Below are 16,774 nucleotides of genomic sequence, written 5' to 3'. Positions count from 1 at the left end.
TAAATTATAATCCATACAGCTGTCCATGGCTGAAGACTGAAGCCAGACTCCCCCTTCTTTCAGTGTCTGGCCCTGACTTGATTATGCTCTTATGACATCACTGATGATGTCACAACTGCTTTTATGACATCACTGATGACATCACAACCTCTTATGACATGACTGATATCACAATGCCTCTGACATCACAATTTATGACATCACTGATTCATCATCACTGAGACTTTGTGTCTGTGTGTGTGGATTTATGACATCACTGATGACATCATCAGTGAGACAGAGCCCTAGCTCCCTTAGATGTGCTCATTTTTTATGTATTTCCAGACACTTTTAGACACTGTGAGCGAATAAATTCATTACCGTAACACATTTTTAAATGGAAATATGAAACAAACTTTTTTTTTTCAATGGCAAGCACTTCAATATGCTCAAGGGTATCACCCAAAATGTGTATGATTAACAAATACAAAGTTGTAGCTAACATTGTGAGAAATGCCATGTTGTATTACCACTACATACTTCATACTACATGAGAAAAAAAATCTGTTGTACTTAGAGACTCAACAACCATTTCTGTGGATTCCTTGCCCCCAGAAATGTGGAAATAGACACATTTGTAATTCTAGGTCTAGTTGGAGTCAAGATATGGCCACAATTTTAATGGTAGCCATTTTGAAAAAACGTCATTTTAACATACTTCCACTAATGGGATTTTCTGAGATTTTTACTACAGTGTTTCGGGCATCAATATGAACATAAAAATGTGAAAATAAATTATGTTGCAATTAGTTTAAGGTCAAACCTTATTTTCCCTAGACTATGAGGCCTTTTACACATTTTGTTTGCAGCCAAGATGTTAATACTGTAAAACATTTGTTCTGGTATGTGTACAGGGCCTGTACTACAGGCTCGCAGCTAAAACAATATACAATTTATAGTAGGTTCACACAAATGAAAGAATAATTCAAGAGGCGGAGTATATTTATTGTATATACAGAATATACAAATGTATTATACAGTATACATTTGTACAATATCTGTCATATAGTATGACAACAGATATTGTACAAATCAAAGATCTCTGGAATAGACTATTCCAAACTATTCCAAATAGTTGTTTGCCAATTCCGTCCTTCCCAATGGGCCAAATCTTATTTTATGACGACAATGTTATAAAAGACTACAAATGCACAAGTCTGACTCGGTCAACAAGCAACCCTAGTCCTATATCTTTCAAGAATTTTTGGATCATGTTAAGGGACTGTTCAAACTGGCAATCTAGCAGTGATGCAATACTTTGCTGTATGAAATACTCACATCTTGTTAAGAGAAACAAATCATTCCAGACACGGGCTAAGGTGGATTCTCCATTCTAGGATAGCTGCATACTGTAGAATAAATCTAGACTGCTCAACAGATTAATGCCCTAAGTTCTCATTTAGTTATGTTACATGTCCTGCAAAAAGGATTTGATTTGATCCCACTACCAGTCACTTTCCTGCTACTTTTAATAAGACTCATCTTTTCAACAATGACAAAATATTTATTTTGAAGAGTACTTTTGTGAGCTGTCAGATGAACACAAAATCACAAGACAATTCATTTCGTATCGCCAATCTTTATTCAGATCTCAGAACTTGGATCTTATTTCAGAACTCTCAAGACTTGGATCTTATTTCAGATTCCATGGAAAACAAAAATACACTAGTTCTTGTATGCACGGCTGGCTCTGCGACCACGAGCTCTTTCGAACTTCCTGCCCTTGGAGCGGATGTAGGGCCTGGAGAGTAGAAACAATAGTTTAGTATAAAACTGACAGCAGCACATATTAAAAAAACATGCATACTAGGCCTCAACTCTGAAATGGTTAACAGGTGCAATGCTGTAGAGTGAATTAGTGTGCCAATTAAAATCCAGAACAAGCACTCTTGAAAAGCCATTTCAGCTACATGTGGAGAGTGGCAACGAGATTTCATTTTAAATTATCCTTGTCCAAATTCCAATGCCTAGAGGTGTACCAAATAAAAAATATTGCTGAGTATATAACTTTTAAGTACTTCAAATGAGTATATCACTTTTAAGTACTTCAATCCTTTAATTCCACAATTGAATGGTTACCAGATTCTAAAGAAAATTGTAAAGCAGGAGACATGTTTGCACAGACAATTTAAGACTTGATCTGAAAATAATGCAACTTCTAATTTGTGTTATTTTGTAATATTTTCAGCATTTAAGAGAAAGAAAGGAAAGGAACTACTTTGTTTAATTCAATGATCTATGCACGATATTGCATATTTATGCTGATATCCTGGACCCGATATTTACCAACTCTTTTGGCCAATTGCCAATACAGATATATGCACACATTTCCCCCCACCTGATTTCAGAGATCATCAAGCACTTTGAGTGTCTAGAAAGGTGCTATATAAATCCAATGAATCAAGTCTGTGCTGTTGTGGAATTAACACATTATGACTAGTCTTATGGCCCACTGGCAGATGCAGACATAAATACAAGACTTTTCAAAACTTACACATTCACTGGGCAAAATAAGAAAACCACTTCAACTTAGGTTATGGAAAACTTGCCATCCTATTGAAGCGTAATTCTATCGGTCTGTCATATCGGCAGAAATGTTAGTTTCTGGCCGATGCAGATATTTAATTTTAAAGCCTTTTTTGGATTGAGTATTTGGTTCAACAACATCACAGAGCTGAAGAGTCACGTGACAACTCTTGCCCCAGGAAGTGAGTTTCCCATTCATTTTCTCCAGAGATTTAGGAAAAATTCTTATATAACGAGTTTTAAGGCTTTCTGTTATTTTTTGCTTTTGTTCCAAGTGAAATGTTTTATGGTCGCTCATGATTCAGTAGGTCACAGGTTGGCTTGGTTCCAGCCTTAAAACTCGTTATATAAGGATTTTTCAAAATGTCTATGGAGAAAATGAATGGGAAACTCACTTCCGGGGCAAGAGTTGTCACATGACTGTTCAGCTTGATAAGCATTTGTGGGAAAACGGCTTTAGCACTGCTGGCTCCAACACTCGTTTACATTTTGTTACGTTTTTCTGTGTGCAAGAGCTCGATCAAACACATCAATGGTTCATTAGAAAAGCTGGGCACGTACTTGGTGTGGCTGTGAGGGGTTCCAGGGGCTTTTCCAAAGTGCCTGTATACCTCTCTGGCCTTGCGGGGTCCTGGAAAACAAAGTAGTAAATGTTACGGAACAAACAAAGAAATAATAATAAATAAATAAATAAAATAGAACTGCACCGCGCCAAACAAGTGAGCAGTCGACATCCATATCTGTCCAGACTTTGACGTTTGAGCCAAATGTGAAGAAATTCCGTCGAGGTGTTAATGAGATACTGGCGATGTCAAGACTGGAAGAACCATGCGTATGTGCACATACGTACGTATACAATGTGTGAGGTGGATCACTCATGTGCACATTATACAATGTGTGAGGTGGATCACTCATGCTTAAAAAGGTTCACATTTTGGGTTTTGTTTGATGGAAAACACCAAAATGTGTTTCAACAGACAATGGGCCAATGCGTGACAATACAATGGTCTGACTGACACCAGCAAGCACCAGATGCTCCTGGTCCTTTTGTAGTATCCAGTACAGTACAAGGCACACATTGATTCTGGGAAACCTTGTACAAGTTGCATCTTCTTTACACACAAATCACATTTCTTCCATTGCATCTAAATACATGACCTTTAAAACACACGAGCTGAACAGAAACCTGTAATGACTACAAAACTTACAATTGGAATCCCTTTGCCTATAAAGGCAGCACTGCTCAATTAAGTTGGAGGGAACAATTATCTGAACTCAAAAGTCACACCAGCCACACAATGCAGCAATAGTTGTGAGCATCTTTATCTCTTGATCTCTCTAAGCCCCCGTTCACACAGGACGCCGAAGCAACGCTCGACCTAAGCTCTACCTACGCTGAACCCACATGTTTCATTTAGCCGTCCTTGTTAACAGGCGAGGCCGTTCACACCACCCGCGCGCGTGCCACGCTGACGCCGTGCCGAAGCCACGCTCACACGATCACTCAGGATTGACGCCGATTTTCCAAGCGTGAAGCCGTGAGGCATGAAGTCAATCGGAGTTGTGGGCAGGTTCAAGAGAGTAGGCGCTGAGAGGAAAAGAGAAGGCGTCTTGTGTGAATGGTAAGGCGTACGTTCAGCTTGTGCCTGCTTCAAGCTTCAGTTCTGCTTACGTTCGGCATCCTGTGTGAACAAGGGCTAAGGCTTGAAAACAGGGTTTCCGGCTTTTGGCCGGTATCACGTGCAGCGAGCCGGTAGATTGAAACGTCAACGGCTAGTGGCTGGTTGGAAATATGCCAAATAAATAAATTCATTAACAGCATATTAAATAGCCTAATCTTGTGTGACCTAAATGCAATCATTAATAGCATATTAAATAGGCTATCCTAATATTGCGTGACCTATAAAATATAAGCTGTTGCCAGGCCCATCACAGAGTCAAGCTGATGAGGCTACCGCTTCACAAACCAGCAGAGGCAGATCATTCATTAGAATTGCAACTGCACAATTACAAGGGCCAAGTAATCCGCACGGTAGTCTCGCTGGCCAGCCTCCCCTCCCTACCGTGAGGAGTCTGGAGCCGCTGGTCTCCATAGTGGGATTGCGATGGGCGGCGCTTAGCGGCAGTGCCCTTGGAAAATAGTTTCCAACAATCCAACTTGCCGTTTTCAGCGTGCAGCAACAAGCTAGTGTGTAGGTTTCTGCCGTTAGCTTGCTAGCTAGCGTTGTTGTTTTCACTGAGGCGGCAGGGCACTATTTACATTACATTTCTTACATTAGAATAAGATTGATAGGGAGAAAACACTGTTAGCCAGTAATCAACAAAACAGCACTTCTACCTTGATAGAGTGATTATATGGCCAACACTTTTCTTTTCTTTTTTTAAACCACTGAAGCACATTTAGAATGTAGTTGATTCTTAACCATCAGTGTGTTCTAACTTGATCCCAATTCAGTAAGGCTAGAGCAAATGCCTCATCAGCTAAACTCAATGGAGACTTAGGGGATGCATTAATCAGGTTTTCTCTGACTGATTCCATTTGCTGATTTTTTTTACCAATCCTGAATTGACTTAATTCAAGCCTTTAGCAGTTTATTATGTGATTAATGCCTGTTCAATTGGTGCAGCCCTAAAATCTACCTATGAAAATAAAGTACAGTATCCATTAAAACAAGGCAAATCCAACAAAGCCGTTAGAGACATGGCTGTATTGTAATGTGAAGACAGTTACCTGACAGCAGCACTGTGCCGTGTCCTTTGGGGGCAGCCAATGCCAGCTGGTCAAAGGTCATCACCTGACCACCTGACTTCAGGATCCTGCGGCGGGCACCATCAGTCACCTTCAGTGCACAAATCTGAGGGACAAGAAACAGACATGACACTGCCTCAGTAAGAAAACTGCCTAGTAGTTTTGAGCAGAAATGCTGCACACAGCCATAATTCCACATCTCTGCATTGAGCCACTAATCCTAAAGATTACATACATTTATGCAGGGATGCAAACTAGATGAGAAGTGTACGAAACCTGTGCTGGGAATTCAGCAGTTTAGCCAAAAACACTCAGGAAAGTTGAAACTCAAAGTAATAAGTGTGTAATTGTTGCAACAAGTGAGAATCTCATTAGAGGTACATCCTGTCTGAGCTGGAAAAAGCTCTGCTAGAAGTGTGGAAAGATTCCACCTGTCCTCCAGCAAGAATCAAGGTTTGTACAGTTTTAAGAAATATTGCTTTTTTGGATAAATGTTGTCTCTCACTCCCTGTTCTGAGCCTTATCATAAACCTTGAAAACAAAGGAGCGACTGAGGGATGATTCTGTGGTATGCAGCTGTGTCTACTTTAGCTGTGTCTACTTTAAGCTTATATTGGTTATACTTTACATATGAAAGACAGATTAATAATAAACAACTAAACAGTGAACATTAATTCCTATCACAAAACCCATGACCAAAATAGTCATACATTCTGTCATTGTGTTACTTAAGGATGGGATAGTGAAAATAAATTGTCCCCTTTTTTCTGGGGACCCCCTGGAACCCCCTCAAACTGGGGATCCCCAGACCCCACTTTGAGAACCACTGACTTAAGGATCCTATTTCGGGATGAAAAAGGTGACTGTCACTGACTACCAGACAGAGTCTTGCCACCTTCAGAAGTTCTCTGATGACTCTGCGATAGTGGGATGTATCAAAGATGGTGACGATGATGAGTATCGGGATGTGGTGGCCAACTTTGTCACTTGGTGTGAGCTGAACCACCTGCAGCTCAACGTGTCAAAGACAAAGGAGCTGGTGGTGGACCTGAGGAGGGTCAAGGCTCCGGTGACCCCTGTCTCAATCCACGGGGTCAGTGTTGACATAGTGGAGGATTACAAGTACCTTGGAGTGTACATTGACAATAAACTAGACTGGGCTAAGAACTCTGATGCACTCTACAAGAAGGGGCAAAGCTGTCTCTACTTCCTGAGACGGCTGAGGTCCTTCAACGTCTGCCGGACCATGCTGAGGATGTTCTACGAGTCGGTAGTGGCCAGTGCCTTCCTGTATGCTATTGTGTGCTGGGGCAGCAGGCTGAAGGCAGCAGATGCCAACAGACTCAACAAACTGATCCGTAAGGCCAGGGACATTGTGGGGCTGGATCTGGGCTCTCTGACTGCGGTGTCAGAGAAGAGAACGTTGTCCAGGCTACGCTCCATCATGAACAATGACTCACACCCACTCCACGACGTGCTAGTCAAACACAGGAGCACGTTCAGTGAGAGACTGATTCCACCTAGATGCAAGACGGAGAGGCACAGGAAATCATTCCTGCCTGTGGCCATCGGTCTATTTAATGCCTCTCTTAAAAGAGCACCTCGGAGACGCTCAGTCTCCCTGAGACTGAGCCAGCCGATAGGTTAACTGTGCCTGGCTGAGCCACGTGTAACGTATAGGGCAAGCCGACTTAATATAAATCACGTGCAATATGTGCAATATGTCACAGGCAATAATGATAATTGACACGGAATGTATACTATACTTACTCTACGTATTGGTATTTTGCTACTTAGACATTCTACTTATTTTGTGCTTTTGCTTCTATCGCATTACTAGTTATTCTATGCTATGTTGTGTTTTTCTGCTTATTGCTTAATATTGCATTACTACGGTTTATTTTTATTTTTATTTTTGCTATGTGTGTTCTGTGAGCGAGCTACTGTAACTTGTCCCAATTTCCCCCCGGGGATCATTAAAGTCTTTCTGATTCTGATTCTGATTCTGAAAGGTGACTAGTTGGCATCCCCGTTTATGATGAGAAAATAAATACATGAAAATATGTATAGAATTAAATCAAAACACAAATAATACTTGAAGATAACCAACATAACTAACATATCAAAACTAAACATTGGTTACATACCAGTTCACCTTACAAATTGTGTTGTATTGTATTTTTAAGATTATTTTTTGTGCCCACGGGTTGAATTCAAACACGGACCGGCCATGGGAAAGACTAAGCCATTATGGTACGTGCTCTACCAGGTGAGCCACCGGGGTGCCCCACAAATCGTAGTATTCTACAATTACCTTGAGTTTGGGGATCTCCTGAATCCTGACATCATCAGTGACTGTTCCCACAACAACGGCGGTTCTGTTCTCACGGCCAGGAGACCTCATCTTACGGATCTGGTTGGCAGGAGAAGCAAAGTCAGCGACCAAAAGAAAATGTCTGACTGGACAACTTACCACAGAGTTCTATAGTTTAAATGATAAAATTCCATAGTTTTCCCTGATCTTAATTTCTTGTCTAGTAAGATTTTGGATAGTGTGCTGCTCAATATGATGTATGCCAGCAACATGACAATCAACTAGGCTGGCCAGATGTAAATGTATTCTACGTACTATATTGTCAACAGATGATATTACAGTGAGGTCTTCAAAAACATCAAGTGTCAGGCTGCCAGGTCATACTTTTTTCAAACGGTTCCAATGATCAAATTTGTTTTCCATACATTTCCAACTTCAGTGTTGACAAGCAATGAAAAACCACATAGCAAAAAACACAGCTTTCCAAATACAGTCAATTGCATTGCAAAACCCAAACAAACGGGAAAGAAGGAATCCAACAAGAACAACTTATGTCCAAAATGTATTAAACAGGGTTGCCACTCTTTTGTAATGATACTTTTTAAGGACACATTATTTCACAGTTACCAGCCAATAACTCACATAGATGTCTTGAAGGGAGAAAGAGAGAGAAACAAAGTTTGAAACAAAAATGTATCCACTGCAGGTTACCTAGGGGACCAGCCGCCTATTTGTGATAACAATGCTGCAATCAGCAAATCTATGAGGCCATTTACACCTGGCATTAACATGCGTTTTCTGCCATCAGATTGCAATCCGATTGTATTTTATCACTTGAAAGTACAGGTGTAAACACCCCCAAAACGCATTGAAGAAGGATTGCAATCTGATCGGCCAAACCACCTCCGGAGGTGGTCAGGGACGCATTATGACAACATTTAACACAAGTGTAAATGCAATGCGTCCTCTCAAAACGCATTCAGCAACTACCATACGGAAATACATAATCTTCGGAAGTCGGTGACGGCGCGCACACCCGCAATCCCCCGGCAGCACCGCACCGGTGTGTGCCCTCATCTCGCCGCTGTGCCAGATGCGCACACACACAGGCAGCCTGTCACCATGGACCGGCTAAAAATTATCTATCTCTCCCCCGCTCCGCTTTTGCACAACAATCGTAGCGTTGCTTCAAAGTTTTGCTGCGGAGATTTTGCCACGGCTGTAACCACCTGTGTTGCGTTCAGGTAACATCCTAAATTACAATGTTATACAATTGAGAGCATAATTTCTCTTTTATATCAACACTTCTCCTTTGGAAAAGGAGCGGAAAATGAAAGGAAAATGAGGGAGAAAGGGTTCGAACCCTTTCCCCCTCATTTTCCTTTCATATAAAAGAGAAATTATGCTCTCAATTGTATAACAATGTAATTTAGGATGTTACCTGAACGCAACACAGGTGGTTACAGCCAATGACATGCACGGAAAACGTATGTAATATGTGTGTGTGTGTCTCGGACCCAGTGTCATTGTCAATAAACAGATAAAGAAATAGATGCAGTGCTGCGTGATCGGCCATCGTTTTGTCCAGGTGAAGGGGACGTTCACTGTGCATTTGAGCTAACAATAACCTATATTTCCCTGTGCGTGTATTTGAAACATGCATGCACACGTTCAGGGGGCGCGCGCGTGATGACGTTCGAGCTGGAGAGCAATCGGATTGCAATCTGTTCACCCAAAACGCATGTTAGTGCCAGGTGTAAATGGAATCAGGCTGAAGTGATAAAATACAATCTGATTGCAATCTGATGGCAGAAAACGCATGTTAATGCCAGGTGTAAATGGCCTCATTGTATACTTGTAGCCTACGTGGAGAGTGATACAGTAGATAGGAAGGAAAGAAATGTATCAAGCTTGGCCCAGCACTAAAGCTGTGTTCACACCAAGATATTTATTTATCGCTCTGTTGCTCGATTCAACCCTTTGGAATCGCTCTGTCGCTGTGTTTAAATCGTTCGTCAACAGGCACAATAATTGACGGACATCTGGGGGCTATAACGTTACGCAATGTCATGATGTTTGTCCACTACGAGCCACCGTAGTTGTTTACAAGCTAAGCCTATCAGCGTGCTCCTAGCGCGAGGTCTATACCGGTAGTACAGACTTCACTTCATGTCAGCTGTCAGCCTGTCAATCAGCTGTCAATGCGGTTTGTTGCCACACAATAAACCAGCGGTTTGTTCCAAGCCAGTGTGATCCTTGACTCACTCTCACACAGCAGCCAATCAGCGTTGAACAGCGAGCGACTTTTGCCAGCGAAATTTCGCTCGAGTTGGGATATTTTATCTGGGGCGACGAGCGAATTTTCGCCCTATCGCACTGTCTCTGTCGCTCTGACGCCCAGCGATTTTTCTCCCGGGCGAATATATGCTCAATCGCTCGTTTGCATTGACTTTGTATGTAAACTCGATGCCAGCAAAAAACTTCAATAGGTCGGTGTGAACGCACCTTAAGGAAGATGACGATATACATTAATATCATCATTTGTATCACGTATACAAATGGTATCCTAGGTGAATTTTGCGATTGCACAAGGCTCAAACTCAGAGATTCCAGTAGGCTAAGCAGTTTAAGGGCATCTTTATAAATCCAATCACATTTAAGTCCTTGATTACTTTTTCTTAAATTCAAGTACTTTCCAGACCCGTGGCAACCCTGATTAAAACTTGAACACAAAGGGATTAGGCTACATACTGCAGCAGCTTGCTCAAAATGTAAAAAGAAAGGTAACATAGGATTCAGGTGTTGTTCGATGTAGTGCATAGTAAGTGAAGAATGAGACTGACCAGGCGGGAGATGGAGATGGGAGGCCTATTGGTCCTGCTCATGAAGAGCCTCCTCAGGACAACCTTGTTGAAGGGAGCATTGGAGCGACGGGCCAGGAACCTGTACAACTGAGAGGATACCGTATGGTTACATGTCAGTGAAGATTTAACACACTGTCTTAATAGTGCAGATTACCACGTTTTCCATGTTACACAATACAACAAAGAGCAAGGAAATGCATGCTTGTGGTGTGAACTGTACTCACCTTGACCAGGAGCCTCAGATAGATATCCTGGCTCTTTGGCTCCTTCCTGTGCACCTTGCGGTCCTTGTTGTGTCTGATGTCAACTCCCTTCACAAGTGAACGCACACAAATGCATCAATAGATTGCCAAGTGCCTTTCATTTGGTTTCAGCACGAGTTGATCATTTATTACGCCTACTAATCGGCCCATACGACCATATTTAACGTTAGCGTTTACAAGCGGGAACTGACATGGACTATCAGCAAAATTAGAAGTATCGTTGAGAAAATAAGCGTAACATTTAACACGTTGACACACCGCCTTTAGCGAAGCAGCTAACATTAGCATAACTTAGCATTGGCGATAAAGGAAGCCACCAATTTGTATGTATGATTAACGTTACGTTAATAATTCGTAACACAGGAGTTTACGTGAAAAGTTTATTATGTAGAATAGTAGTCCGCATTCAGAACTCGTCTATCCTCAAGGCATAAACCGGCTGTCTACAACAGCACTGACCCCGTTGGCAGAGGTAAGCTGAACATGGTTTATATGGTCAAATAACACGAAATCATGACGGGAATCCGAAGTAGAGGGTTTTGTGAACTAGGGAATGTTGGCATTTTGATAATAGCAATGTGCGACAGAGAGGATGATCGCGGATAGTCAAGCTACCACATTATTTTAAAAATGCCACTAGCTTCACCTACCATCTTGGGCTCAGAGCGAAAAGGGAAAAGGAAGAGCTGTGGTCTCGCGATAAACAATCCTCTGAAATCACGGGCTTCTGATTGGCTGCACAGCATGCACTTCCAGCACGCAGAGGTCAAATCGTGGGCTTGACTATTTAGCATAGCACCTCTAGTGGCAGAAACTAAAAACACCTTTGCAACCGGGCCCATTATCTTATTCAATAATCAGAGTTCACAAGGGTAGGATAAAATCACCAGTTATTCTAGATGAGAAACGGTATGATTTTCTCGTCAGAATTTTCCTTATTTTGGGTAAATTCTCCATTCATGGGGCTAAATAGTAGAAGCTAAATAGATGAAGCTTTCATTCAACTTTCCACATTTGTCTTTGTCATTACTTTTCGTCCTTGTAGTTTATGAAGAGTATGCAAAAATACTCTCTCAGACTTGTTGGATGACCATAACCCCCCCCCCCCATTTTATTTTCTTTTAATATGTATTTATAATATGCATTAATAATAGCAATATGTATATTTACTTGTGTAAATGCCTACTTGTGTTTGTACATTTTGAATAAAAATAATTGTTTCTTGTTTCTTGAGTAAAAGTGATAACTAGAGTCTGCCTTCAAACATGTCACACCTAATGGAAGCTATTCTAGATTATTTTCAAATGAATCACATACCCAGATAACAACACTTTTTTTTTAATTGAAATCACAATTCTTATCCAGTTCAATAATTTGCATCATTGAGATGAAGGTCTTGGGGGACTGCGGTCGCCCTGCTGTCTGAAGTGACACAGGAAGACGGTCCAAACCAGTGCGATGCCTCCAACAAACACTGTCCGTGCCACAGGGGGAACCAGGGCAAAATTCACAGCCTGAGACAGTGGGAGAGATCAAAAGGGATATTGCATCTGTCTGTCTGTCTGTGTGTGTGAATCTATGTGGATGCAGAAACCGATGAATGATGGGATGTACAATAATATCTCACCTGCATTGTAGACCAGTAAACCACTCCAGTCTGTTGCACATTGAGAGAGAGAGATAGACAGAGAGAGAGAGAGATAGAGGGATAACTTATTACATAGCATTTACTGTAGGAACATGTAACAATCTGTTGCATGTAATCCAACAGGGACTATCTGTGTCTGTCTGTACCTTGTATGAAGGCCAGAATTTCTGTCGCCAGTCCTCTAATGGATCTTCTTTGTTCTCTAATACACTCAGACCTAAATGTGAGAGAGGGACGGTAACATCCAGTTACAGAATGAACAGTTACAGAGAATGAAAACAAACCCACAGCAGCTCAGTATATCCACAACAGAAAGAATCATTATATGTAGGGGGCGGGGCCTTGTATCACACTCACCTATGAAAAAGGCACTGATGGTGGCAGGAGCTGCAATCACCTGATCCAGCACAACTTTCCCTGTTATTGTCTTGACTCCGCCCCCCGGCAGCATCCTCTCCAGCCCCCTCAGCCAGTGGTAGTTGAAGTTGGCATGGAAACAGAGTCCAACAAATGCCACTCTAGCTGTCTGACTCCAGTCAATGCCAGCTGCTCTATACAGCTGTGGTGTGTCCTCTGATCTGGAGCCTTCAGCCAGCATCTTCTGCTGTATGAGGTCGGCAGAGGCAAACAGCGCCGTGTATGCTGCCACATTACTGATGTATGGGTGAGCCTTGAACAAGGCCCAGGCTCGCTTCATGCTGGAACTATTGATCAATGTGGGACATCAAGGGTTAAGGAATATTGTTCATAAACCACTCTGTGCCTTCTGCTTCGTTCATTCACAATAAAACCACTAGGTGTCACTGCTTCACAGTACAACATTTGGAAGTGAGGAGGATTTAAAATAAAACTGAAATGTGAATATTCTGATGGAAGCCAAAAGCAAAAAATGTGCTGATTCATGATGGAGATAAATTGATGCATATCAGATTCTGAATGAAATGTTAAAAATTTGAACTGCTGTATCATATTGTGCCCTAACTCATTGCTTCAACCAAGAAGTAGTTAAACTTACCTTTCAGCCCAGCAGCTCTTCTCACCCCCTTCTTAAATGAGCAAAGCCACAGAGACAGGCTGTTTTCGGATTGGCTCAGTTTGATAGCGAGGAGGGACTGAGTGACTCTCAGCCAGTTAGAGATGAATCCAGAGGTTTTCTCTGCCGGTCAAAGTTCTGTCACTATCCCAGAGAATGTGTGATAAGACTATCAGCCCAGTGGAGAAGAATCTGAGAAAATACCATATGTGAGGAATGACCCACAAAGCAATAATTTGCAGAAGATTATTATTAACTGATATGAAAGAAACAGGAGCATAGCATCTATTATCCTTGATTTGTGTATATTTAGGCCAGTATAATTGGCTGAATCTCCAATAGCAGTACACATGAAACATCACACTCATGGTATGCTATTATTATTTTGAGTTTAGGTATTTATGCTTAGATAGTTTACTCTCATACCTTCCCATGTAAATGAAAATTCACGAGTATTTTCTCCTCCTGGCTGTGTAACATGTATAAAGCTGTTGTTGTCACTTACCACAGATCATTTGGCCCAATGAGTGAAGTGTTAAAGGCGAAAGTGCACCAGAATGTTAGCTGTACTGTACAGCCCCCTGGTCTGAAGCACATGTGCTGCCCGTCACTATAAATAGATGGCACTCCTGCTGCAAAGCTTCCTTCCTTTGATGAGTTTTCTCCTTCTACATTAAGCTTGACATACTAAGATGAGCCAAATCTTATATTAGTTTAAAGGCAGGTCATAAAGATGATTGAGATTTAGTCTGGATAAGATCTATTCACAGCTGCAACCCTTGCACTAATCAGGATATCAAGTAGGCCTAAACACAGTAAAAACGAGTAGGCCTAAACACAGTAAAACAAAAAAATAATTATAAAATAAATAAATGTATCCATTGTTCAATTTCTCTCTCTCCTATTCACCCATTTGCTGCCATAGATAAATCTCTAGAAAAATCTCTACTTGGAAGCTGTGCCATAGAATTGCAAAGGGCAATTAAAAGCCACTAGCAACCATCTTAGCTCTTCGCTTTGAGAATGTGATAATTAGGGCCAGAGTTTAAGATGATCAATTAAGGACTTGTTAACTGCCTCAACTGGTGTGTTTGTGTCTCCCAGTATGCTGCCTTTAGTGTGCCACACAATGGAGACGTGTGCCCCCACTTCCACCAACGGTTGACTTCTCAGATAATTGCCTTTTTCTCTTCAGTGTCTCTCTTCTCTCACTTCCTCCCCCTCTATCAATTTATCAAGTTGGATTCCATTCATAATATTGGAAAAAGGGATTTGGTCGGTTTGCATTGAGCGCTTGTGTGTCACTGACTTAATTTGTGCACACAGACCCACAAGACAGAGAGATACACACACACACACACACACGCACGCACACGCACACGCACACGCACACACACACACACACACACACACACACACACAAATTAAAACACCACGCCTCTTCCTGATCTAGTCCACCCACCTCAAGCTGAATCCTCAGTTCAGTTAGAAAGATAGGAATATACACAGCAGCCCAAGCAGCACAAGGTAAGCATGCTTTTTTCCCTTTCCTGTAGAGCTGAACAAAACTGACCAAGCTAACAGATTGTAGTTAGGCTTCCAATTGATTCATTTTCTACTGTAACAGTGATTATAGTGATTGAATTATAGGCTACTGCTCATCTAAAGTATCACAGGTATATTCACACCATTTACAGTTCGGAATGGTGTTGCTATAGCTTGTATGTTCCATAGCAAACAAAATATGTTCAATTACTGCTTGTTTAAATTTTTAAGAGGGCTCCTTTGTAATGATCTTCCTTGGCATTAATTGCCTGGGTTATACTCTCATTTGATTCAAATACATGCTATGGCTTCCAGGTCAATGTTTTTGATAGAAATCATTATGATTGTGTTATACAGCTGAAAATTGGTTGAATTTGATCTAATTTACCGTAAACAGAGTATCCCTCAGAGCAATGGAGGCAGATACTGTCTACCACAGATCATTCTCCATTGCTTCTCTGGGTCTGTGTAACACCTTTCATTACCTTTCATTCAATAAAAAAAATACCACCACTCATCCTTCCTACAGTATTCTTTAAATTATTGCCCTCCTCTTTTACCTACCATCCTCTCTCATCTCCCCCTCCCTCTCTCTCCCCAGTCATGCGACCGTCCATCTCTGTGCCCCTTGAACCCGGCTTGGAGCAAGGTGTCCCCTGGGGTCGTGACCTCTACACCTTTGTGACATCAGCGGCAGGTCACATGATGAGGACCCTCCAGAAGCCCCGCAAAAACCGTCCATCCAAGCGGCAGGTTAACCACCGACGCTTCCTGCACAACATGATCCAGAGGTGAGGTGCTGAAAGGCAACTACTAGTCAACTGGCAACTGAGTAAACTACAATGCTAACAGTTTATTTTCAAAGCCTTAAGACATTCCAGAAAAAAACTTGAGTTTCATTTCATCTTTCATCTGTCTCTCTGAACAGAAAGTTTGCAGACATAGAGGCAGTAAACCACCGCCTAGCATCTGTGCTGTTTTCTACAGAAGAGAATAAAATCGCCTCTTTACCATCACAGAAGGCTGAGACGCCTGACCAGTCAGGTAGCCTCTCCCAAAATGTTCTTCTGCACAATCAAGATAATGGCAATGCTCATACAGACATAGATGGCATCTCAAAGTCTGGGTCTGACCTCCTTCTTGGCTCGCATGAGGTCAGTAACAAGAAGCAGCAAGACTTGAGACATCTTGGGAACCTCCGCTCCAAACCACAGTCCAAAACCTGCACCGCTGGAGAGAGCAACCAGGGCAAAGGTACACACAGACAGACACACGCAAAAGGGAGTGGAACTCACAAAGTGGTCGAATTAATTTCTCTGAGCTCACCAAAACATACAGACTGTTATCATGAGAAGGAGCTGTTTCATACAGAGAACTATGGTGATGAAAATCCACTACAGGCAATTGGTAGCCTATCAGAAGATGCTCTTTGCAGTTGGGCTGCAAAAGTCAAAGAAACAAACGATGCACAATTCAAACATGACTCAAACTCTAATATCCTTCGAAATCTGGACTGTTCTGTCCCTTCCTCCTTCTTTCCAGAGCTTTCACAGCTGTCTCTTGACTCTTGTGACTTCATCCAAATGGTTGCAGGGGTCTCCACCTGCACACAAGCCAAGAAGAACATAGCTGACATCATGGAAAGTCAGTGGACAGACATCATTGATCTCTTCAATGCAGACGATGAAGACTTGGGAGGCTGCATGGACATGGAGGCCTATTTTGAAAGCATCTGTGCGTGCCAAGGCGATGGTGCTGATGATGTCACATTCATGGACCAGTCGGAGAGTTTC

General features: G+C 41.9%; 2 protein-coding genes across 2 annotated transcripts; both read right to left on the bottom strand.

Moving 5' to 3' along the window:
• Positions 1-1,598: 1,598 nt before the first annotated feature.
• Positions 1,599-11,501, bottom strand: rpl18 (ribosomal protein L18; the record flags this gene model as incomplete). Its single annotated transcript, XM_083639728.1, has 7 exons — positions 1,599-1,780; positions 3,127-3,196; positions 5,297-5,420; positions 7,629-7,727; positions 10,472-10,579; positions 10,717-10,803; positions 11,406-11,501. 7 exons carry the CDS (start codon positions 11,499-11,501, stop codon positions 1,705-1,707), a joined length of 660 nt encoding a protein of 219 aa, XP_083495854.1. The 3' UTR covers positions 1,599-1,704.
• A 633-nt stretch (positions 11,502-12,134) lies between these two features.
• LOC310774024 (mpv17-like protein) lies at positions 12,135-13,100 on the bottom strand (the record flags this gene model as incomplete). Its single annotated transcript, XM_083634081.1, has 4 exons — positions 12,135-12,269; positions 12,383-12,412; positions 12,550-12,620; positions 12,761-13,100. 4 exons carry the CDS (start codon positions 13,098-13,100, stop codon positions 12,135-12,137), a joined length of 576 nt encoding a protein of 191 aa, XP_083490207.1.
• Positions 13,101-16,774: the final 3,674 nt, after the last annotated feature.

The sequence above is a fragment of the Poromitra crassiceps genome, assembly GCF_964638095.1.
Source record: "Poromitra crassiceps genome assembly, chromosome: 1".
Taxonomy (NCBI): Eukaryota; Metazoa; Chordata; class Actinopteri; order Beryciformes; family Melamphaidae; genus Poromitra; species Poromitra crassiceps.
Note: the sequence above shows the minus strand (reverse complement) of the source record. Positions and strands in the feature narration are given on the sequence as shown.